At 38.3% G+C, this 23,998-nt stretch overlaps 1 protein-coding gene across 2 annotated transcripts in view; it reads left to right on the forward strand.

Annotated features, from left to right (window-relative positions):
* Positions 1-15,393, forward strand: part of mtmr11 (myotubularin related protein 11) — an 89,661-nt gene extending 74,268 nt beyond the window's left edge. Inside the window, exons 12-17 of one of the 2 annotated variants that reach the window (XM_062028717.1) lie at positions 8,542-8,612; positions 8,685-8,857; positions 8,925-9,095; positions 9,159-9,359; positions 11,057-11,389; positions 14,501-15,393. In XM_062028717.1, coding sequence (XP_061884701.1) covers positions 8,542-8,612; positions 8,685-8,857; positions 8,925-9,095; positions 9,159-9,359; positions 11,057-11,389; positions 14,501-14,923 — 1,372 coding nt within the window. In that variant the 3' untranslated portion in view covers positions 14,924-15,393. The remainder of the gene's footprint in view (positions 1-8,541; positions 8,613-8,684; positions 8,858-8,924; positions 9,096-9,158; positions 9,360-11,056; positions 11,390-14,500) is intronic. The other variant, XM_062028718.1, reaches the window with a different exon arrangement.
* The last annotated feature ends 8,605 nt before the right edge of the window (positions 15,394-23,998 follow it).

A 23,998-nucleotide genomic window follows, 5' to 3' on the forward strand; every position in this document is an offset into this window, starting at 1 on the left:
CAAGTAGTTCTGCAGCGTGTTTACTTGTGTGTGATATCATGTGCGATAGAAGCACACTTGCAGCGTATTTAATTGTGTGTGATATTATGTGCGATACAAGCAGTCCTGCGGCGTGTATATTTGTGTGTGATATCATGTGTGATACAAGCAGACCTCAGCGTATTTACTTGTGATAACACGTGCAATATAAGCAGTCCTGCGGCGTGTTTACTTGTGAGTGAGATATCATGTGCGGTACAAACAGTCCTGCAGCGTGTTTACTTGTGTGTGATATCATGTGCGATAGAAGCAGACTTGCAGCTTGTTTAATTGTGTGTGATATTAAGTGTGATACAAGCAGTCATGCGGCGTGTGTACTTGTGTGTGATATCATGTGTGATACAAGCAGACCTCAGCGTATTTACTTGTGATAACACGTGCAATATAAGCAGTCCTGCGGCGTGTTTACTTGTGAGTGAGATATCATGTGCGATACAAGCAGTCCTGCGGCGTGTTTGCTTGTGTGATATGTGTAATACAAGCAGACCTCAGCATGTTTACTTGTGTGATATCATGTGCGATACATGCAGTCCTGCGGAGTGTTCACTTGTGTCTGGTATAATGTGCGATACAAGCATTCCTGCAGTGTGTTTACGTGTTTGTTATGCCATGTGCGATACAAGCAAACCTCAGCGTTTCTACTTGTGTGTGATATCATGTGCGATACAAGCAGACTTGCAGTGTGTTTACTTGTGTGTGATATCGTGTGCGATACAAGCAGACTTGCAGCGTGTTTACTTGTGTGTGATATAATGTGCAATACAAACATACCTGGGTGTTTTACTTATGTGAGATATCATGTGTGATATAAGCAGACCTGCACGTTTTTACCTATGTGTGATATCATGTCTGATACAAGCAGACTTCAGCGTATTTACTTGTGTGATATCATGTGCAATATAAGCAGTCCTGCGGCATGTTTACTTGTGAGTGAGATATTATGTGCGATACAAGCAGTCCTGCAGCGTGTTTACTTCTGTGATATGTGTAATACAAGCAGACCTCAGCGTGTTTACTTGTGTGATATCATGTGCGACACATGCAGTCCTGCAGAGTGTTCACTTGTGTCTGGTATAATGTGCGATACAAGCAATCCTGCAGTGTGTTTACTTGTTTGTTATGCCATGTGCGATACAAGCAGACCTCAGCGTTTCTACTTGTGTGTGATATCATGTGCGATACAAGCAGACTTGCAGCGTGTTTACTTGTGTTTGATATCGTGTGCGATACAAGCAGACTTGCAGCGTGTTTACTTGTGTGTGATATAATGTGCAATACAAACAGACCTTAGTGTTTTACTTATGTGAGATATCATGTGTGATATAAGCAGACCTGCGCGTTTTTATCTGTGTGATATCATGTCTGATACAAGCAGACCTCAGCGTATTTACTTGTGTGTGATATCATGTGCGATACAAGCAGTCCTGTAGTGTGTTTACTTGTGTGTGATATCATGTGTGGTACAAGTAGTTCTGCAGCGTGTTTACTTGTGTGTGATATCATGTGCGATAGAAGCACACTTGCAGCGTGTTTAATTGTGTGTGATATTATGTGCGATACAAGCAGTCCTGCGGCGTGTATACTTGTGTGGGATATCATGTGCGATAGAAGCACACTTGCAGCGTGTTTAATTGTGTGTGATATTATGTGCGATACAAGCAGTCCTGCGGCGTGTATACTTGTGTGTGATATCATGTGTGATACAAGCAGACCTCAGTGTATTTACTTGTGATAACATGTGCAATATAAGCAGTCCTGCGGCGTGTTTACTTGTGTGTGAGATATCATGTGCGGTACAAACAGTCCTGCAGCGTGTTTACTTGTGTGTGATATCATGTGCGATAGAAGCAGACTTGCAGCTTGTTTAATTGTGTGTGACATTAAGTGCAATACAAGCAGTCCTGCGGCATGTATACTTGTGTGATATCATGTGTGATACAAGCAGACCTCAGCGTATTTACTTGTGATAACACGTGCAATATAAGCAGTCCTGCGGCGTGTTTACTTGTGAGTGAGATATCATGTGCGATACAAGCAGTCCTGCGGCGTGTTTACTTGTGTGATATGTGTAATACAAGCAGACCTCAGCATGTTTACTTGTGTGATATCATGTGCGATACATGCAGTCCTGCGGAGTGTTCACTTGTGTCTGGTATAATGTGCGATACAAGCAATCCTGCAGTGTGTTTACTTGTTTGTTATGCCATGTGCGATACAAGCAGACCTCAGCGTTTCTACTTGTGTGTGATATCATGTGCGATACAAGCAGACTTGCAGTGTGTTTACTTGTGTGTGATATCGTGTGCGATACAAGCAGACTTGCAGCGTGTTTACTTGTGTGTGATATAATGTGCAATACAAACATACCTTGGTGTTTTACTTATGTGAGATATCATGTGTGATATAAGCAGACCTGCGCGTTTTTACGTATGTGTGATATAATGTCTGATACAAGCAGACTTCAGCGTATTTACTTGTGTGATATCATGTGCAATATAAGCAGTCCTGCTGCATGTTTACTTGTGAGTGAGATATTATGTGCGATACAAGCAGTCCTGCAGCGTGTTTACTTCTGTGATATGTGTAATACAAGCAGACCTCAGCGTGTTTACTTGTGTGATATCATGTGCGATACATGCAGTCCTGCAGAGTGTTCACTTGTGTCTGGTATAATGTGCGATACAAGCAATCCTGCAGTGTGTTTACTTGTTTGTTATGCCATGTGCGATACAAGCAGACCTCAGCGTTTCTACTTGTGTGTGATATCATGTGCGATATAAGCAGACTTGCAGCGTGTTTACTTGTGTGTGATATTGTGTGCGATACAAGCAGTCCTGCGGCGTGTTTATTTCTGTGATATGTTTAATACAAGTAGACCTCAGTGTGTTTACTTGTGTGATATCATGTGCGATACAAGCAGACTTGCAGCGTGTTTACTTGTGTGTTTAATATAATGTGCAATACAAACAGACCTTAGTGTTTTACTTATGTGAGATATAATGTGTGATATAAGCAGACCTGCACGTTTTTACCTATGTGTGATATCATGTCTGATACAAGCAGACCTCAGCGTATTTACTTGTGTGATATCATGTGCAATATAAGCAGTCCTGCGGCATGTTTACTTGTGAGTGAGATATCATGTGCGATACAAGCAGTCCTGCTGCGTGTTTACTTGTGTGATATGTGTAATACAAGCAGACCTCAGCGTGTTTACTTGTGTGATATCATGTGCGATACATGCAGTCCTGCAGAGTGTTCACTTGTGTCTGGTATAATGTGCGATACAAGCAATCCTGCAGTGTGTTTACTTGTTTGTTATGCCATGTGCGATACAAGCAGACCTCAGCGTTTCTACTTGTGTGTGATATCATGTGCGATACAAGCAGACTTGCAGCGTGTTTACTTGTGTGTGATATCGTGTGCGATACAAGCAGACTTGCAGCGTGTTTACTTGTGTGTGATATAATGTGCAATACAAACAGACCTTAGTGTTTTACTTATGTGAGATATCATGTGTGATATAAGCAGACCTGCGCGTTTTTACCTACGTGTGATGTCATGTCTGATACAAGCAGACCTCAGCGTATTTACTTGTGTGATATCATGTGCAATATAAGCAGTCCTGCGGCATGTTTACTTGTGAGTGAGATATCATGTGCGATACAAGCAGTCCTGCGGCGTGTTTATTTCTGTGATATGTTTAATACAAGTAGACCTCAGTGTGTTTACTTGTGTGATATCATGTGCGATACAAGCAGACTTGCAGCGTGTTTACTTGTGTGTTTAATATAATGTGCAATACAAACAGACCTTAGTGTTTTACTTATGTGAGATATAATGTGTGATATAAGCAGACCTGCACGTTTTTACCTATGTGTGATATCATGTCTGATACAAGCAGACCTCAGCGTATTTACTTGTGTGATATCATGTGCAATATAAGCAGTCCTGCGGCATGTTTACTTGTGAGTGAGATATCATGTGCGATACAAGCAGTCCTGCGGCGTGTTTACTTGTGTGATATGTGTAATACAAGCAGACCTCAGCGTGTTTACTTGTGTGATATCATGTGCGATACATGCAGTCCTGCAGTGTGTTTACATGTGTCTGGTATAATGTGCGATACAAGCAATCCTGCAGTGTGTTTACTTGTGTGTGATATCATGTGCGATACAAGCAGACTTGCAGCGTGTTTACTTGTGTGTGATGTCATGTGCGATACAAGCAGACTTGCAGCGTGTTTACTTGTGTGTGATATCATGTGCTTGTTTATTTGACTTTATCTTCATTAGCCAAAATGCTTTGTGTTTTGTAAACACCATGTTTTTTTTTACATCACTTGTGTTTTTTAACTCCACAAAGTAATTACTTTAATAACCATTCATGTGACATAGCATTTTGTTAATGTTTTATGGTGTATAATTAATTCCTATACGACATATTTCTGCTCGAACTCTCAACATGTACATAACTTAAAGAATACCTCTTTTTATCAAAATGTAAAAATAGAGATAAAGGCATCGTGTAATACAAATCTGACATGCTGATACTATAAATGAACAAAAACACAAATATTTGTCTTTAAATATATAAATAACCTTTATCCAGAGCATTTTTGTTAGATATTACAAATTACATGATGGCGTCCCGTTCACACCCCAAAACTGTTTTACCAAACGGGGGACCCTTACAAAAAATTAAAAAAACAGACTTGCTTCAGCAGCACAATTCTGGTGCTGTAGTTGTAGGAGATGTCTCAAAACGTCATCAGGAGTCCCGGCAAAACCCGTAAATGTAAGAAAATGCATATTTTACGAAAACAATTTTTTGCTAAAATGTCATAAAAAAATTCCAAAAAACGGACTTGCTTCAGCAGCACAATTCTGGTGCTGTAGTTGTTGGAGATGTCTCAAAACGTCATCAGGAGTCCCGACTAAACCCGAAAATGGCAGAAAATGCAATTTTTTGGAAAACTTTTTTTCGCTAAAATGTCGTAAGTTACGAAAAGTTTAAAAAAAACGGACTTGCTTCAGCAGCACAATTCTGGTGCTGTAGTTGTAGGAGATGTCTCAAAACGTCATCAGGAGTCCCGACAAAACCCGAAAATGGCAGAAAATGCAATTTTTTGGAAAACATTTTTTTGCAAAAAAGTCGTACCCCTACAAAAAATTCAAAAAAACGGATTTGCTTCAGCAGCACAATTCTGGTGCTGTAGTTGTAGGAGATGTCTCAAAACGTCATCAGGAGTCCCGACTTAAACCCATAAATGTAAGAAAATAGAAGAAAATGCATATTTTACGAAAAAAAAATTTTGCGAAAAAGTCGTAAGGGGGGACCCTTACAAAAAATTCAAAAAAACGGACTTGCTTCAGCAGCACAATTCTGGTGCTGTAGTTGTAGGAGATGTCTCAAAACGTCATCAGGAGTCCCGACTAAACCCGAAAATGGCAGAAAATGCAATTTTTTGGAAAACTTTTTTTCGCTAAAATGTCGTAAGTTACAAAAAGTTTTAAAAAAACGGACTTGCTTCAGCAGCACAATTCTGGTGCTGTAGTTGTAGGAGATGTCTCAAAACGTCATCAGGAGTCCCGACAAAACCCGAAAATGGCAGAAAATGCAATTTTTTGGAAAACATTTTTTTGCAAAAAAGTCGTACCCCTACAAAAAATTCAAAAAAACGGATTTGCTTCAGCAGCACAATTCTGGTGCTGTAGTTGTAGGAGATGTCTCAAAACGTCATCAGGAGTCCCGACTTAAACCCATAAATGTAAGAAAATAGAAGAAAATGCATATTTTACGAAAAAAAAATTTGCAAAAAAGTCGTAAGGGGGGACCCTTACAAAAAATTCAAAAAAACGGACTTGCTTCAGCAGCACAATTCTGGTGCTGTAGTTGTAGGAGATGTCTCAAAACGTCATCAGGAGTTCCGACAAAACCCGTAAATGTAAGAATATGAAAGAAAATGCATATTTTACGAAAAAAAAAAGTTTGCAAAAAAGTCGTAAGGGGGGACCCTTACAAAAAATTCAAAAATACGGACTTGCTTCAGCAGCACAATTCTGGTGCTGTAGTTGTAGGAGATGTCTTAAAACGTCATCAGGAGTCCCGACAAAACCCGTAAATGTAAGAAAATGGAAGAAAATGCATATTTTAAGAAAACCTGTTTTTGCAAAAAAGTCATAAGGGGGGGGACCCTTACAAAAAATTCAAAAAAACGGACTTGCTTCAGCAGCACAATTCTGGTGCTGTAGTTGTAGGAGGTGTCTTAAAACGTCATCAGGAGTCCCGAAAAAACCTAAAAATGGCAGAAAATGCTTTTTTTGAGAAAACTTTTTTTCACAAAATTTTTTTCAAAAAACAGACTTGCTTCAGCAGCACAATTCTGGTGCTGTAGTTGTAGGAGATGTCTCAAAACGTCATCAGGAGTCCTGACTAAACCCGTAAATGTAAGAAAATGCATATTTTACGAAAAAAACATTTTGCTAAAATGTCGTAAGGGGGGACCCTTACAAAAAATTCAAAAAAACGGACTTGCTTCAGCAGCACAATTCTGGTGCTGTAGTTGTAGGAGATGTCTCAAAACATCATCAGGAGTCCCGACAAAACCCGAAAATGGAAGAAATTAGAAGAAAATGCATATTTTACGAAAAAAATGTTTTGCTAAAATGTCATAAAAAAATTCAAAAAAACAGACTTGCTTCAACAGCACAATTCTGGTGCTGTAGTTGTAGGAGATGTCTCAAAACGTCATCAGGAGTCCTGACTAAACCCGTAAATGTAAGAAAATGTAAGAAAACGCATATTTTACGAAAAAAAAATGTTTGCTAAAATGTCGTAAGGGGGGACCCTTACAAAAAATTCAAAAAAACGGACTTGCTTCAGCAGCACAATTCTGGTGCTGTAGTCGTAGGAGATGTCTCAAAACGTCATCAGGAGTCCCGACTAAACCCGTAAATGTAAGAAAATGCATATTTTACGAAAACTATTTTTTGCTAAAATGTCATAAAAAAATTAAAAAAAACGGACTTGCTTCAGCAGCACAATTCTGGTGCTGTAGTTGTAGGAGATGTCTCAAAACGTCATCAGGAGTCCCGACAAAACCCGTAAATGTAAGAAAATGGAAGAAAATGCATATTTTAAGAAAACCTGTTTTTGCAAAAAAGTCGTCAGGGGGGACCCTTACAAAAAATTCAAAAAAACGGACTTGCTTCAGCAGCACAATTCTGGTGCTGTAGTTGTAGGAGGTGTCTTAAAACGTCATCAGGAGTCCCGAAAAAACCTAAAAATGGCAGAAAATGTTTTTTTTGAGAAAACTTTTTTTCACAAAATTTTTTTCAAAAAACAGACTTGCTTCAGCAGCACAATTCTGGTGCTGTAGTTGTAGGAGATGTCTCAAAACGTCATCAGGAGTCCCGACTAAACCCGTAAATGTAAGAAAATGCATATTTTATGAAAAAACATTTTTGCTAAAATGTCGTAAGGGGGGACCCTTACAAAAAATTCAAAAAAACGGACTTGCTTCAGCAGCACAATTCTGGTACTGTAGTTGTAGGAGATGTCTCAAAACATCATCAGGAGTCCCGACAAAACCCGAAAATGGAAGAAATTAGAAGAAAATGCATATTTTACGAAAAAAATGTTTTGCTAAAATGTCATAAAAAATTTCAAAAAAACAGACTTGCTTCAACAGCACAATTCTGGTGCTGTAGTTGTAGGAGATGTCTCAAAACGTCATCAGGAGTCCTGACTAAACCCGTAAATGTAAGAAAATGTAAGAAAACGCATATTTTACGAAAAAAAATGTTTGCTAAAATGTCGTAAGGGGGGAGGGACCATTACAAAAAATTCCAAAAAACGGACTTGCTTCAGCAGCACAATTCTGGTGCTGTAGTTGTAGGAGATGTCTCAAAACGTCCTCAGGAGTCCCGACAAAACCCGAAAATGGCAGAAAATGCAATTTTTTGGCAAACTTTTTTTCGCTAAAATGTCGTAAGAGCATTCGTATAAACAACTTTAACACTGTTACAAATATGCGCCACACTGTGAACCCACACCAAACAAGAATGACAAACACATTCCGGGAGAACATCCACACTGTAACACAACAGAACAAATACCCAGAACCCCTTGCAGCACTAACTCTTCCGGGACGCTACAATATACACCCCCCCCCCCCCAACCCCCACCTCAACCCCGCCCACATCAACCTCATCACTTTGTGACTTCAATAATAAATATGGCAGTGCCATGTTGCCATTTTTTTTCCTTAACTTGAGTTAATTTATTTTGGAAAACCTTGTCACATTGTTTAATGCATCCAGCGGGGCATCACAACAAAATTAGGCATAATAATGTGTTAATTCCACGACCGTATATATCGGTATCGGTTGATATTGGAATCGGTAACTAAGAGTTGGACAATATCAGAATATCGGATATCAGCCAAAAAGGCATTATCGGACATCTCTAATCCTAACGACCCCGCCTCTCCATTTCTAGGGCGTGTCTGAAGAAAGCGTCCGAGGTAGCCTGCCTTCTTCGCAGCGGTCACATGACCGTGGTGCTGCAAGGTGAGTCACATGACTCGTGACTCGCTGGCATTATTGAGTGCAGACGTCATGGAAAGCTGTGTGGTGTGTCAGAGGCGGACGACCGAGACATGGGCTGCGTGGTGTCCAGCCTGGTGCAGGTGATGTGCGACCCCCACTGCCGGAGCCGCCTGGGGTTCCAGAGCCTGGTGCAGAAGGAGTGGGTGACGGCCGGCCACCGCTTCTACAGCCGCATCAACTATCACCGTGACAACGACAAGGAGGAGGTGACGTAAGGCGGCCGCCGTGTTGGCTCGGCATCTGTCCGCTCACGGCGTTCTTCCCCGCCCCCAGGCTCCGGTCTTCCTGCTCTTCCTGGACTGCGTCTGGCAGCTGTGGTCTCAGTACCCCTCCCGGTTCCAGCTGACCGACGACTTCCTGTTGGCCCTGCACGACAGCACTCACCTGCCGCTCTTCTCCAGCTTCCTGGGGAACTGCCAGCGGGAGCGATGCCGACGCTCTCAGGTACTGAAACACTTTGCTGTTGACACTCGTATTTATATAAACACCAGTTCCTGCTCCGCTCAGAACCAGGGCCAGACCTACACGCCGGTCAACGGCTGGCGGGACGCATCCGAGACGCCTGACCCGCCCCTTCCTTCGGTGTGGGACTGGTCCCTGCAGTGCAGCGAGCAGAGACAAGCCCGCTTCACGCAGCCTGTCTCGGCGACGCGTCCTTTGCAGCCGCTTCTCAACGGGAACCTGAACAGTGACCCGGACGCCAACAGGGTAAGATCTGCACACCGTTGCCCTCTGGTGGCAGTGGAGGGAGCTGCGCTTTTATCGGCCCACGGCCTCAGGAAGCGTCCAGTAAATGTGACGACACATTTGCATGCAGCTGAATTTGTGTCTTTGTTACAAAATTATTATTTTTTACACAGAATTTAATTTAATTTAATTTAAATCCCTCACTGAAGTTTTCAGCACTGAATTTTTTTTTACACTGAATTTTTATACACTTTTTTTTTTTAACGCTGATTTTTTTTACTTGGGATTTTTATGCATTTAATTTTTCAGTACTGAACTTTTTACGCTGAATTTTTTACACTGAATTTTAATACACTGAATTTTTTAGCACTGATTTTGTTTACACTGAATTTTTCGGTACTGAATTTTTTGTACTAAATTTTATCTACACTATTTTTTTACACTGAATTCTTATACGCTGAATTTTTCATTACTGAACTTTTTTACGCAGAATTTTTTTCCACTGAATTTGTATACTTGAATTTTTCAGCACTGAATTTTTCACTACATTTTTTACACTAAATTTTTATATACTGATTTTTGTAAACTGAATGTCTATACATTGAAGTTTTGCACTGAATTGTTTACACTGAAATTTTCAGCACTGAATTTTCAAACACGTAATTTTTCACTACATTTTTTTACACAAAATGTTTATATACTGATTGTTTTACACTAAATGTCTATAGATTTAATTTTTTACACTGAATTTTAATACATTGAATTTTTTAGCACTAATTTTGTTTACACTGAATTTTTTGCACTAAATTTTATCTACACTATTTTTTTACACTGAATTCTTATACGCTGAATTTTTCATTACTGAACTTTTTTACGCAGAATTTTTTTCCACTGAATTTGTATACTTGAATTTTTCAGCACTGAATTTTTCACTACATTTTTTACACTAAATTTTTATATACTGATTTTTGTAAACTCAATGTCTATACATTGAAGTTTTACACTGAAATTTTCAGCACTGAATTTTCATACACGTAATTTTTCACTACATTTTTTTACACAAAATGTTTATATACTGATTGTTTTACACTAAATGTCTATAGATTTAATTTTTTCCACTGAATTTTTCATTACTGAACTTTTTTTACGCAGAATTTTTTTCCACTGAATTTTTATACTTGAATTTTTCAACACTGAATTTTTCACTACATTTTTTTACACTAAATTTTTATATACTGATTTTCGTAAACTGAATGTCTATACATCGAAGTTTTACACTGAATTTTTTACACTGAATTTTTCAGCACAGAATTTTTTGACACTGAATTTTTGGACACTTTTTTTACGCTGAATTTTTTTACACAGGATTTTTATACATTGAATTGTTCAGTACTGAACTTTTTTACGCTGAATTTTTTACAGCGAATATTTTTACACTGATTTTTTTATACACTGAATTTTTCAGTACTGAATTTTTTACGCTGAATTTTAAAACACTCGAGTTCTTCAACACACACATTTTGCTAACAAATTTTTTTCAATGAAATTTTCTGCATAATTCGATGTAAAAAAAAAATTTACTTTACAAAATTCAGTGTCAAAAAAATATATATATCCATACATTTGATCTTAGTTATCAACAAAGCAGTGCACTAGCTCCCTCTTGTGGCTGCAGGAAGAAACTACTAGAAGCTTACATGTATTTTCTTCTCCCCCAGCTGACCGATGCCATCCCGGGCTCTGTCTTCCTCCTCTCCCGAGGAATCTTCTCCTGTCCTGCCAACCTGCTTCCCTGGCGCAGCGGCGGCACGTCAGGTGTTTACCGGAAGAGCCACCGCAGGGCGCCGTCCTCGGAGAACGTTCCTGGGCTGGAGAGGCTGATGAAAGCCTGGTCCCTCACTGAAGTCCCTGCAGTCAATGCTTTCAACTCAGGACTTCATGGACCAGTGGACCCCTACCAGCCCCTCATACCCCTGCTGATGGGACCTTGTGTGGGGCTGTGGAGAGAGTGCTACCACCGGGGGGCGCTGCATGCCCAGGTATGTCAAGAGGTGTGCTTTCCATCATTACCTCATTGTCCATCATTTATCTCCATGGAGAAATGGCAAAAGCTCTACAAAAACCGTAAAATATACAAAAACTATCAAATATACAAAAACTGTCAAATATACAAAAACATACAGAAACAATAAAGTATACAAAAACAGAAAATAAAATATGCAAAAACAGTAAACTACAAAAACTATACAATTTACAAAACCTATAGAACATACAAAAACTAGACAATATACAAAAACTATGGAATATAAACAAATTACAAACCATACAAAAACTATATATTATACAACAACTAAATTATACTAACACTACAAACTACACAAACATAAAATATACAAAAACAATAAAATACACAAAAACTAAAAACTATATAAGTTTAAAGTATACAAAAAGTATAAAATATACACAAACAATACATTATATAAAAAACAAAGTATACAAAATATAAAATATACAACACCAATAAATTATAAAAAGAAAATCAAATATACAAAACACACTACAGTCAAGAAAATAAGTATTTGAACACCCTGCTATTTTGCAAGTTCTCCCACTTAGAAATCATGGAGGGGTCTGAAATGTTCATGGTAGGTGCATGTCCACTGTATGAGAGATAAACTAAAAAGAAAAATCCAGAAATCACAATCTATGATTTTTTAACAATTTATTTGTGTGATACAGCTCAAAATAAGTATTTGAACACTAACATTAATATTTGGTAGAGTAGCCTTTGTTTGCAATTACAGAGGTCAAACGTTTCCTGTAGTTCTTCACCAGGTTTGCACAGACTGCAGGAGGGATTTTCACCCACTCCTCCACACAGATCTTCTCTAGATCAGTCAGGCTTCTGGGCTGTCGCTGAGTAACACAGACTTTCAGCTCCCTCCAAAGATTTTCAATTGGATTTAGGTCTGGAGACTGGCTAGGCCACTCCAGAACCTTGATATGGTTCTTATGAAGCCACTTCTTGATTTTCCTGGCTGTGTGCTTTGGGTCATTGTCATGTTGGAAGATCCAGCCACGACTCATCTTTAATGATCTGACTGAGGGATGGCGGTTTTTGCCCAAAATCTCACAATACATGGCTGCAGTCATCCTCTCCTTAATACAGTACAGTCGTCCTGTCCCATGAGCAGAAAAACACCCCCAAAGCATGATGCTACCACCACCATGCTTCACAGTAGGGATGGTGTTCTTGGGATGGTATGCATCATTCTTCTTCCTCCAAACACGCATAGTGGAATTATGACCAAAAAGGTCAATTTTGGTCTCATCTATCCACAAAACTTTCTCCCATGACTCCTTTGGATCATCCAAATGGTCATTGGCAAACTTAACATGTACTGGTTGAAGCAGGGGAACCTTCCGTGCCATGCATGATTTCAAACCATGACGTCTTAGTGTATTACCAACAGTGACCATGGAAACAGTGGTCCCAGCTCTTTTCAGGTCATTGACCAAGTCTTGCCGTGTAGTCCTGGGCTGATTCCTCACCTTTCTTAGCATCATTGAGACCCCACGAGGTGATGTCTTGCATGGGGCTCCACTCCCATTGAGATTGACCATCATGTTTAGCTTCTTCCATTTTCTAATGATTGCTCCAACAGTGGACCTTTTTTCACCAAGCTGCTTGGCAATTTCTCCGTAGCCCTTTCCATCCTTGTGGAGTTGTACAATTTTGTCTCTGGTGTCTTTGGACAGCTCTTTGCTCTTAGCCATGCTGAATGTTTGGGTCTTACTGATTGTATGGGGTGGACAGGTGTCTTTATGCAGCTAACGACCTCACACAGGTGCATCTGAGTCAGGATAATACAGTGGAGTGGAGGAGGACTTTTAAAGGCGGACTAACAGGTCTTTGAGGGTCAGAATTCTAGCTGATAGACAGGTGTTCAAATACTTATTTTCAGCTGTATCACACAAATAAATTGTTAAAAAATCATAGATTGTGATTTCTGGATTTTTCTTTTTAGGTTATCTCTCATACAGTGGACATGCACCTACCGTGAACATTTCAGACCCCTCCATGATTTCTAAGTGGGAGAACTTGCAAAATAGCAGGGTGTTCAAATACTTATTTTCTTGACTGTATATAGTCAATTTACAAAAACAAAGTATTACAAATACAATACTCTATACAAAAAAAAATTATCCAAAAACAAAAATATATACAAAAACAAACTTTACAAAAAATAATGTATTCAAAAACAAAAAACTATATTAAGTATAAAATATACAAATAGTATTAAAATATAAAAATACAATAGCAATAAAATCTACAAAAACAAAACATATACAAAACCAATTAAATCTACAGAAACAAAAAATATAAAATACACACAAAAACAAGAAAATGTACAAAAACAAGAAACGATACAAAAAGTATAAAGTATACAAAAAGCATTAAGTAAAAAAAAATATGTATATATACTATACTATATAGTACATAAACTATAAAATATACCAAAACAAACTATGGAAAAACTATAAAATATACAAAAACAATAAAGTATAGAAAAAGTATAAAATATAGAAAAAGTATAAATTATAGACAGATGGTTTTGCTTGCACATGCCTACATCATCATTAGTGTACTCTTTTAGTGCATTAACATCTTTCCTCAGTCAAATACATATATATGTGTATATATATATATATTTAATTTCCCAATATGTACGTGAAGAGGCTGTCATGCTCTATAGTGCTGTCTCCATGGCAACGGGAGAACTCGTCGATCAGCGAGCGAGTGGGCACAAATGTTTTGAGGGGGCAAAGGAGAAAATCTGCTGCCAGTACAACATGCCAGGTTCTCGCTGCCTGCTCGTATACACAAAAATCTTGTTATTATTTATTAGTATTCTTATTATATTTGGTCCAAGATCAGTACTGTAAGAAGTATACTTCCGAGTAGTCAGTGTACAGCCATAATATATAATTCAACGCATTTAAAAATAAAATAGATGAATCGTGCATTATATATGTATTTTCTATGATATATATATTTAAATTTTTTTAATTTTTTCTACACTAAAGTACACAACAGAGTACACTAAAGTACATGCTGGATTACTTCTTGGCGAGTAACGGTTGATGATGTCGTCCATCAGGCCTTCTCGCACCCCACCCCGGCTGACTCCGCCCACCCGCTGGAGCGACTGTGCCAGGAGGTCCAGCAGCTGCGAGACAAGTTGGCTGAGGCGGCGTCGGACTTGCAACCCGACTCGCTCGCCGGGAAGACGGCGGCCGAGCCTCGCCGCGACGCCAACTCCAACCAGACCACGGACAACAACGCCACCTTCCTCTTCGCCGCGTCCGGGCCTCTTCGAGGAGGGGGCGTGGCCAAAGGCGCCACGGCCCCGCCCACCTCCCTCAACCACAACAGCGGCAGGGCTCCTCGGCCCTCATCTGCCGCCTCCAGGGGCGTCAACGCCAACAGACACACCTTCCTCTTTGGCCACGCCCCCGCCGCCGCACAGACACGCCCCAACGCCAAAGCGGACAAAAGCAGCGACGCCTCCAATGATTCTTGAGATCCAAAATCCTTTTTATCCTCTCTTAATGCCTAAGGGAAGTAAGTGTCCTGGTGATGACCCACAATGCACCTGGTGATGACCCACAATGCACCTGGACGCGTCTCAGGAAGAAAATCATCAGACACTTCATTAGGAACACCAGCACATTACTCTACTGCCAGCCAGTATTTACTAGTACTTGTACTACGATCTCCCAGTCTTCACTAGTACTTGTACTACGATCTCCCAGTCTTCATTAGTACTTGTACTATGATCTCCCAGTCTTCACTAGTACTTGTACTACGATCTCCCAGTCTTCACTAGTACTTGTACTACGATCTCCCAGTCTTCATTAGTACTTGTACTACGATCTCCCAGTCTTCACTAGTACTTGTACTACGATCTCCCAGTCTTCACTAGTACTTGTACTACGATCTCCCAGTCTTCACTAGTACTTGTACTACGATCTCCCAGTCTTCACTAGTACTTGTACTATGATCTCCCAGTCTTCACTAGTACTTGTACTACGATCTCCCAGTCTTCACTAGTACTTGTACTACGATCTCCCAGTCTTCATTAGTACTTGTACTACGATCTCCCAGTCTTCACTAGTACTTGTACTACGATCTCCCAGTCTTCACTAGTACTTGTACTACGATCTCCCAGTCTTCATTAGTACTTGTACTACGATCTCCCAGTCTTCACTAGTACTTGTACTACGATCTCCCAGTCTACACTAGTACTTGTACTACGATCTCCTAGTCTTCACTAGTACTTGTACTACAATCCTCCAGTCTTCACTAGTACTTGTACTATGATCTCCCAGACTTCACTAGTACTTGTACTATAATCCCCCAGTATTCACTAGTACTTGTACTGTGAACTCCCAGTCTTCACTTGTACTTTTACTATGATCTCCCAGCCTTCACTAGTAATTGTACTATAACCTCACAGTATTCACTAGTACTTGTACTACGATCTCCCAGTCTTCACTAGTACTTGTACTATGATCTCCCAGTCTTCACTAGTACTTGTACTACGATCTCCCAGTGTTCACTAGTACTTGTACTACGATCTCCAGGTCTTCATTAGTACTTGTACTACAATCTCCCAGTCTTCACTAGTACTTGTACTATGATCTCCCAGTCTTCACTAGTACTTGTACTACGATCTCCCAGTCTTCACTAGTACTTGTACTATGATCTCCCAGTCTTCACTAGTACTTGTACTACGATCTCCCAGTCTTCACTAGTACTTGTACTATGATCTCCCAGTCTTCACTAGTACTTGTACTACGATCTCCCAGTCTTCACTAGTTCTTGTACTATGATCTCCCAGTCTTCACTAGTACTTGTACTACGATCTCCCAGTCTTTACTAGTACTTGTACTACGATCTCCCAGTCTTCACTAGTACTTGTACTACGATCTCCTAGTCTTCACTAGTACTTGTACTATGATCTCCCAGTCTTCACTAGTACTTGTACTACGATCTCCCAGTCTTCACTAGTACTTGTACTACGATCTCCCAGTCTACACTAGTACTTGTACTACGATCTCCTAGTCTTCACTAGTACTTGTACTACAATCCTCCAGTCTTCACTAGTACTTGTACTATGATCTCCCAGACTTCACTAGTACTTGTACTATAATCCCCCAGTATTCACTAGTACTTGTACTGTGAACTCCCAGTCTTCACTTGTACTTTTACTATGATCTCCCAGCCTTCACTAGTAATTGTACTATAACCTCACAGTATTCACTAGTACTTGTACTACGATCTCCCAGTCTTCACTAGTACTTGTACTATGATCTCCCAGTCTTCACTAGTACTTGTACTACGATCTCCCAGTGTTCACTAGTACTTGTACTACGATCTCCAGGACTTCATTAGTACTTGTACTACAATCTCCCAGTCTTCACTAGTACTTGTACTATGATCTCCCAGTCTTCACTAGTACTTGTACTACGATCTCCCAGTCTTCACTAGTACTTGTACTATGATTCCCCAGTCTTCACTAGTACTTGTACTACGATCTCCCAGTCTTCACTAGTACTTGTACTATGATCTCCCAGTCTTCACTGGTACTTGTACTACGATCTCCCAGTCTTCACTAGTTCTTGTACTATGATCTCCCAGTCTTCACTAGTACTTGTACTACGATCTCCCAGTCTTTACTAGTACTTGTACTACGATCTCCCAGTCTTCACTAGTACTTGTACTACGATCTCCTAGTCTTCACTAGTACTTGTACTATGATCTCCCAGTCTTCACTAGTACTTGTACTACGATCTCCCAGTCTTCACTAGTACTTGTACTACGATCTCCCAGTCTACACTAGTACTTGTACTACGATCTCCTAGTCTTCACTAGTACTTGTACTACGATCTCCCAGTCTTCACTAGTACTTGTACTACGATCTCCCAGTCTTCACTAGTACTTGTACTACGATCTCCTAGTCTTCACTAGTACTTGTACTATGATCTCCCAGTCTTCACTAGTACTTGTACTACGATCTCCCAGTCTTCATTAGTACTTGTACTACGATCTCCCAGTCTTCACTAGTACTTGTACTATGATCTCCCAGTCTTCACTAGTACTTGTACTATGATCTCCCAGTCTTCACTAGTACTTGTACTACGATCTCCCAGTCTTCATTAGTACTTGTACTACGATCACCCAGTCTTTAGTACTTGTACTACGATCTCCCAGTCTTCACTAATACTTGTACTATGATCTCCCCGTCTTCACTAGTACTTGTACTACGATCTCCCAGTCTTCACTAGTACTTGTACCACGATCTCCCAGTCTTCACTAGTACTTGTACTACGATCTCCTAGTCTTCACTAGTACTTGTACTACAATCCTCCAGTCTTCACTAGTACTTGTACTATGATCTCCCAGGCTTCACTAGTACTTGTACTACGATCTCCCTGTATTCACTAGTACTACAATCTCCCTGTATTCACTACGACTTGTACTGCAATCTCCCAGTCTTCACTAGTACTTGTACTATAATCTCCCAGTATTCACTAGTACTTGTACTGTGAACTCCCAGTCCTCACTTGTACTTTTACTATGATCTCCCAGCCTTCACTAGTAATTGTACTATAACCTCACAGTATTCACTAGTACTTGTACTACAATCACCCAGTATTCACTAGTACTTGTACTACGATCTCCCGGTATTCACTAGTAATTTTAATACAATCTCCCGGTATTCACTAGTATTTTTTATGCGATCTCCCGGTATTCATAAGTATTTTTAATACGATCTCCCGGTATTCATTAGTACTTGTATTACGATCTCCCGGTATTCACTAGTTCTTGTACTACGATCTCACGGTATTCACTAGTATTTTTAATACGATCTCCTGGTATTCATAAGTATTTTTAATACGATCTCCCGGTATTCACTAGTATTTGTACTACGATCTCCCGGTATTCAATAGTACTTGTACTAGGATCTCCCAGTATTCACTAGTACTTGTACTAGGATCTCCCAATATTCACTGGTACTTGTACTATGATCTACCAGTATTCACTAGTACTTTTACTACAATCTCTTGGTATTCACTAGCACTTTGGATTCAAATATTTCTACACACATGCAAACATGAAATCTTTTATCATTTGACAGTAAGTAGACTTTATTACAACTTCTGTCCAATAGTGTTTCTAACCTTCTTTATCAAAGCACTCGCAACTTTCTTTGGCCCCTCGGTGGATTATTTTCTAGTCGTACGCAATAGATAAAAAGCTGGGATTCTTAGTTCCAACGCAAAAATTGGGGTAAACCGTTTTTAACTGTGAACCGGTTCCCTTGGTAAATGAATCCTTGTTTCCAAAAGCCACACCCACTCATTTTTAGAAGAAAAAAAATATTTGGACTCAAACTCCACGGTGACTTTTTGGGGAATTTACGAAAGTGAAACAATTTTACACTTAGACTTCCTTGGTTGTTGTCATTCAAATTTGAACTTTGCAGTACAGATAAGAACGAAATGTTGTTGCATTTGCTCGTTGTAGTGCAGGATATAAAAGAGCAATAATGTTCAGAGTGTTTGCATTCATTGCTAAACGTGTTAGCATATTGGCTAATGCTAACGACGCTAGCTTGATTACATTACAATAGCACATGCAAATATGCATGAAAACACTACTTCTGACATCAACACATGCGACAGTTTAGTAAGTATGAATTGTTTTAGTTATATTGTAAAACTTACAACTGTGTTGCTTGGAGTGATGAAGGAAGAATCCATGCAAGTAGAAACGCTATGGACGGCTAGAGAACGGAACAGCACTTCTACTTCCGGTTGAAATCGCTGTCTGAACAGTGACCGAACTCGTCAAAAAGATGGCAATAAGACACTTTTTTCCAGTGTCTTCGCTCGTTTTGTTTACTTTTTGCATTATGGCCGTCAGCGCAGAAAAATCCATCAATTAGCCGCGTCGTTTTATAAGCCGCAGGGTTCTAAGCGCAGGGAAAAAGTAGCGGTTCATAGTCCGGAATTAACGCTAATTACAAATGAAATAGTTTCAGAGTTGGAACAAAAACATGATTGAGTTATTTATTCCCTTTCACACTCCTTTAGTCCAATATAGTAACGCTGCCTGAGGCTGAGCCAATCAGGAGCCACGATACTGAACAGTGCTCTGATTGGCTCGCTCTCCTCTGCTGTCGCGTTGATATTTTTACTTTATTTAGACATTTTTTTTAATGCCTTAAAAATGCGTCATCCGGGCCAAAAAATATGTCAAATGTGCTTTGGGGAGCACCGCGACGGATTGGAGTCGCAAATTTGGAAACGTGATGCGGCGAGCGACACCTGCGCGATGATTGGCCGCGAGATGATAAAAAAAAATTATTTTTTTTTAGCACAAGATTATGAAGTTTTTATCAACAGTGTTTGAGTCGTGCCACGTGTACCTAATGAAGTGTCCTGTGAGAAGCTGCTCATTTCGTAGTTTTTTTTTCTCTTAAAGGCACTTTGACATTTCCTTTCTTTAAACGTAAAATTATTATCTCTGATTGTTCATGTTGATGAAAATGTATTATAGTGTACTGTAAAAAAAAAACATTTCACGATAAAAAGCCAGTCGCCAGAATTTTACCGTAAAGAAACAAATACTGTCAATTTTATGATAAAATTCTCGCGATTGAGCGGCCATTTTTCTTTTTTTTTTTAATTGTAAAATCTACTTATTTTTACAGTGCATTAAAAAGCGATGAATGTTTATTCAAGTAAAAAAAAAAAGCATGTTTTCTACACCAAGGTACTCACTTGATTAAAACCATCAGTTACATTCTGTGCTTTAATAACTTTTTGCCTCATCCCTCACTTGAATAAAATACAGTATTATCTGCTCACAGACACCCCCTGGTGGTCGTTTGCGCACACTACAGCTGCTCCCCTAATGCCACAGTCCTTCGCAGGATTCTCACAGGTGTGAGGCAAAAATACAACCTTGCCTGCTGCGTCAGCGTGTTTTTTTGTCCTGCAGAACAAAACTGGGGGAAGAAAAAGGATGTTGCACACAGTCTTTATTTTTTTTAAACAAAATAAATATGATCTGGAACACTTAAAAAGGTACAGCAGCATTTTTAAAACAATAAAAGCGTCACGATGCGATTTTAGGGGATTAAAGAAAAAAAGCAGTTAAAATGACCAAAAGGCTGACAAGACGTAATTATTGTTATTGATTATTGACGACGGGGGTCAGCGGCGCCTCGCAGAGGTCACAGGGGGCGGCCGCCGTGTTGGGCACCGCCGGCCCGCTGACGGCCCTGCACAGGGGACACGGGTAGTCGGACAGGCCCTCGATGTCCAGGAAGGCCGAGTCGACGATGTGGTCGCAGCAGGCGGCGCAGTAAAGATGGCCGCATGACAGGCGCTTGAGGCGGGCCTGCGAGGAGATGCAGGACTGGCAGTGGGGCAGCTCGGGGCCCAGAGACATGGAGCACGTCAGGGAGCTGCTCTCCGCGCTGGAGCTCAGCTTGGTGGGAGACCTGCCAGCAAACATATTCAAAATATACCAACAAAGTTATTTTTTATTTCAAAGTCTGCTGTGTTCTTACTAAACTAAACTAAACTTATCAGATTGAATTGTTTACGTGAAATTTCCTTCTGTTCAGTTCGGGCTCAGACTTCCTTCACACATAAAAAATTATGAAATAATGTTGACTAAAATACATTTATGCGGTGTGAAAATGAAAATATTAATTTGTGTGAAGTTACTTTTTTTTTTTTTTAAAACATTTTTCCCCAAAGAGGAGCGATCATTTTAAAACATCAGCAACGATCCTACTGGAGGGATCATTCTGTTATGATTCATATTGATGTTATTAATAGCAACATTATGGTGATGAGATGATTAATACTAACATGATCATTGTGATGATTAATAACATTATTGTGATGAAATAACAGCAACAATATTATTGTGACAAAATTATGGTGATAAAATGATTAACATATGTACATATACATAGCATATATCATCATACTATATATTCATAGGATATATTAACATACTAATATATATATATATATATATATAAGCATACTATAAATATCAATAGCATACAGTAACATGTATTGTCGTAAAATTGTTGTGATTAATAAATTATTGTGATAAAATTATTAATAGTAAAATTATTATTGTGATAAATGAATAATAGTAAAATTATCATTGTGATAAAATGATAAATAGTAACATTTAATGTAGAAAAATCATTAATAGTTCAATTATTATTGTGATAAAATGCTTAATGAATTATTATTGTGATAGAATGATTAAGAGTAAAAAAATGTAAATAGTAAAAAAAAATATTTTGACAAGATGATTAATAGTAAAATTATTATTGTGGTAAAATGAATAGTAAAAATATATTTTTATAAAATGACTAATAGTAAAATTATTATTGTGATAAAATGATTCATAGTAACATTTATTGTAGTAAAATTATCAATAGTAAAACTATTACTGTGAAAAAATTATTAATAGTTAAATTATTGTGATAAAATGATTAAGAATTTAAAAAAATAAATAGTAAAAAAAAATATTTTGACAAGATGATGAAATTTATTGTGATAAAATTAATAGTAAAAATATTTTTTTAATAAAATGACTAATAGTAAAATTATTATTGGGATGAAATTATTAATAGTTACATTTATTGTAGTAAAATGATCAATAGTAAAATTATTACTGTGAAAGATTGATTAATAGTTAAATTATTGTTGTGATAAAATGATAGTAAATTATTATTGTGATAAAATGATTAAGAGTAGAAAAATATAAATGGTAAAAAAATATTTTGACAAATGATTAATACAATTATTATTGGGATAATATTATTGGGATAATAATTATTATTACAATTATTATTGGGATAATATGGATAATAGTAAAAATATTTTTTTTAATAAAATGACTAATAGTAAAATTATTATTGGGGTATCAATCAATCAATCAATCAATGTTTATTTATATAGCCCTAAATCACAAGTGTCTCAAAGGGCTGTACAAGCCACAACGACATCCTCGGTACAGAGCCCACATACGGGCAAGGAAAACTCACCCCAGTGGGACGTCAATGTGAATGACTATGAGAAACCTTGGAGAGGACCGCATATGTGGGTAACACCCCCTTCTAGGGGAGACCGAAAGTAATGGATGTCGAGTGGGTCTGACATAATATTGTGAAAGCACCATGACATGTAATGTAGACCACAAGGAAGTATTTCCACGTAGACATATATCATCATACTATATATTCATAGCATATATTAACATACTATATATATATATATATATATATATATATATATATATATATATATATATATATATATATATATATATAAGCATACTATAAATATCAATAGCATACAGTAACATGTATTGTTGTGATAAAATGATTAATAAATTATTGTGATAAAATTATTAATGAAACGACTAATAGTAAAATTATTATTGGGGTATCAATCAATCAATCAATCAATGTTTATTTATATAGCCCTAAATCACAAGTGTCTCAAAGGGCTGTACAAGCCACAACGACATCCTCGGTACATTGTCCTCCTCTAGGGGACAATGATTAATAGTAACATTTATTGTAGTAAAATGATCAATAGTAAGATTATTACTGTGAAAAAATTATTAATACTTAAATTATTGTTGTGATATAATGATAGTAAATTATTGTGATTAAGAGTAGAAAAATATAAATAGTAAACAAATATTTTGACAAATGATTAATAAAATTATTGGGATAAAATGGATAATAGTAAAAATATTTTTTAATAGAATGACTAATAGTAAAATTATTATTGGGATAAAATGATTAATAGTAACATTTATTGTAGTAAAATGATCAATAGTAAAACTATTACTGTGAAAGAATGATTAATAGTTCAATTATTGTTGTGATAAAATGATTCATGGTAAAAAAAAATATTTTGATAAAAGGATTGGTAGTATTGTGATTAAAATTATGAATAATACAATTATGATAAAATGATTAATAGTAAAAATGTTAAATGTAATAAAATGATCAAAAGTTACATTTTTATTTTGATAAAATGATCAATAGTAAAAAAAGATTACGGTGATATTGCATACGTGTTTGTTAATATTCCAATCACTAATCTAAAGTGTGAACAAGCTGCAATCAATCATCGCTGATCATGACGTCACTCCCACAACCTCGTTTATAGCGCATCTCTTTTGGTCCACGTAGAAATTGTGCAGTCCGACCTTAGAACAACGACGACACACCTGCACGTCCAATTAACTGAGCACCTGTTGCCATGACAACCCCATTGACCCCCGTCGCAGTTATTCGGTTGTTGTTTTGTGTCGCCCATCGACACGATGCGAGATATATCATCTTTTTTTTTGTTTTTGTATGCGAGCCGAGGTTCGGGGGGGGGGGGGGGGGGGAACAAAAGCTGACCTGCTGGAGGACGAAGACCTGAGACAGTCCAGGCTGAGAGCCGCCAGGATCCTCCACAGAAGGTCCATCACGTGTCCGCTCGCACGGCAGCAGCAGCAAGGCACAAGCGCGGCCTCATGCTGCCGCTGT

The sequence above is a fragment of the Entelurus aequoreus genome, linkage group LG20 (genome assembly GCF_033978785.1).
Source record: "Entelurus aequoreus isolate RoL-2023_Sb linkage group LG20, RoL_Eaeq_v1.1, whole genome shotgun sequence".
In the NCBI taxonomy this organism is placed as follows: Eukaryota; Metazoa; Chordata; class Actinopteri; order Syngnathiformes; family Syngnathidae; genus Entelurus; species Entelurus aequoreus.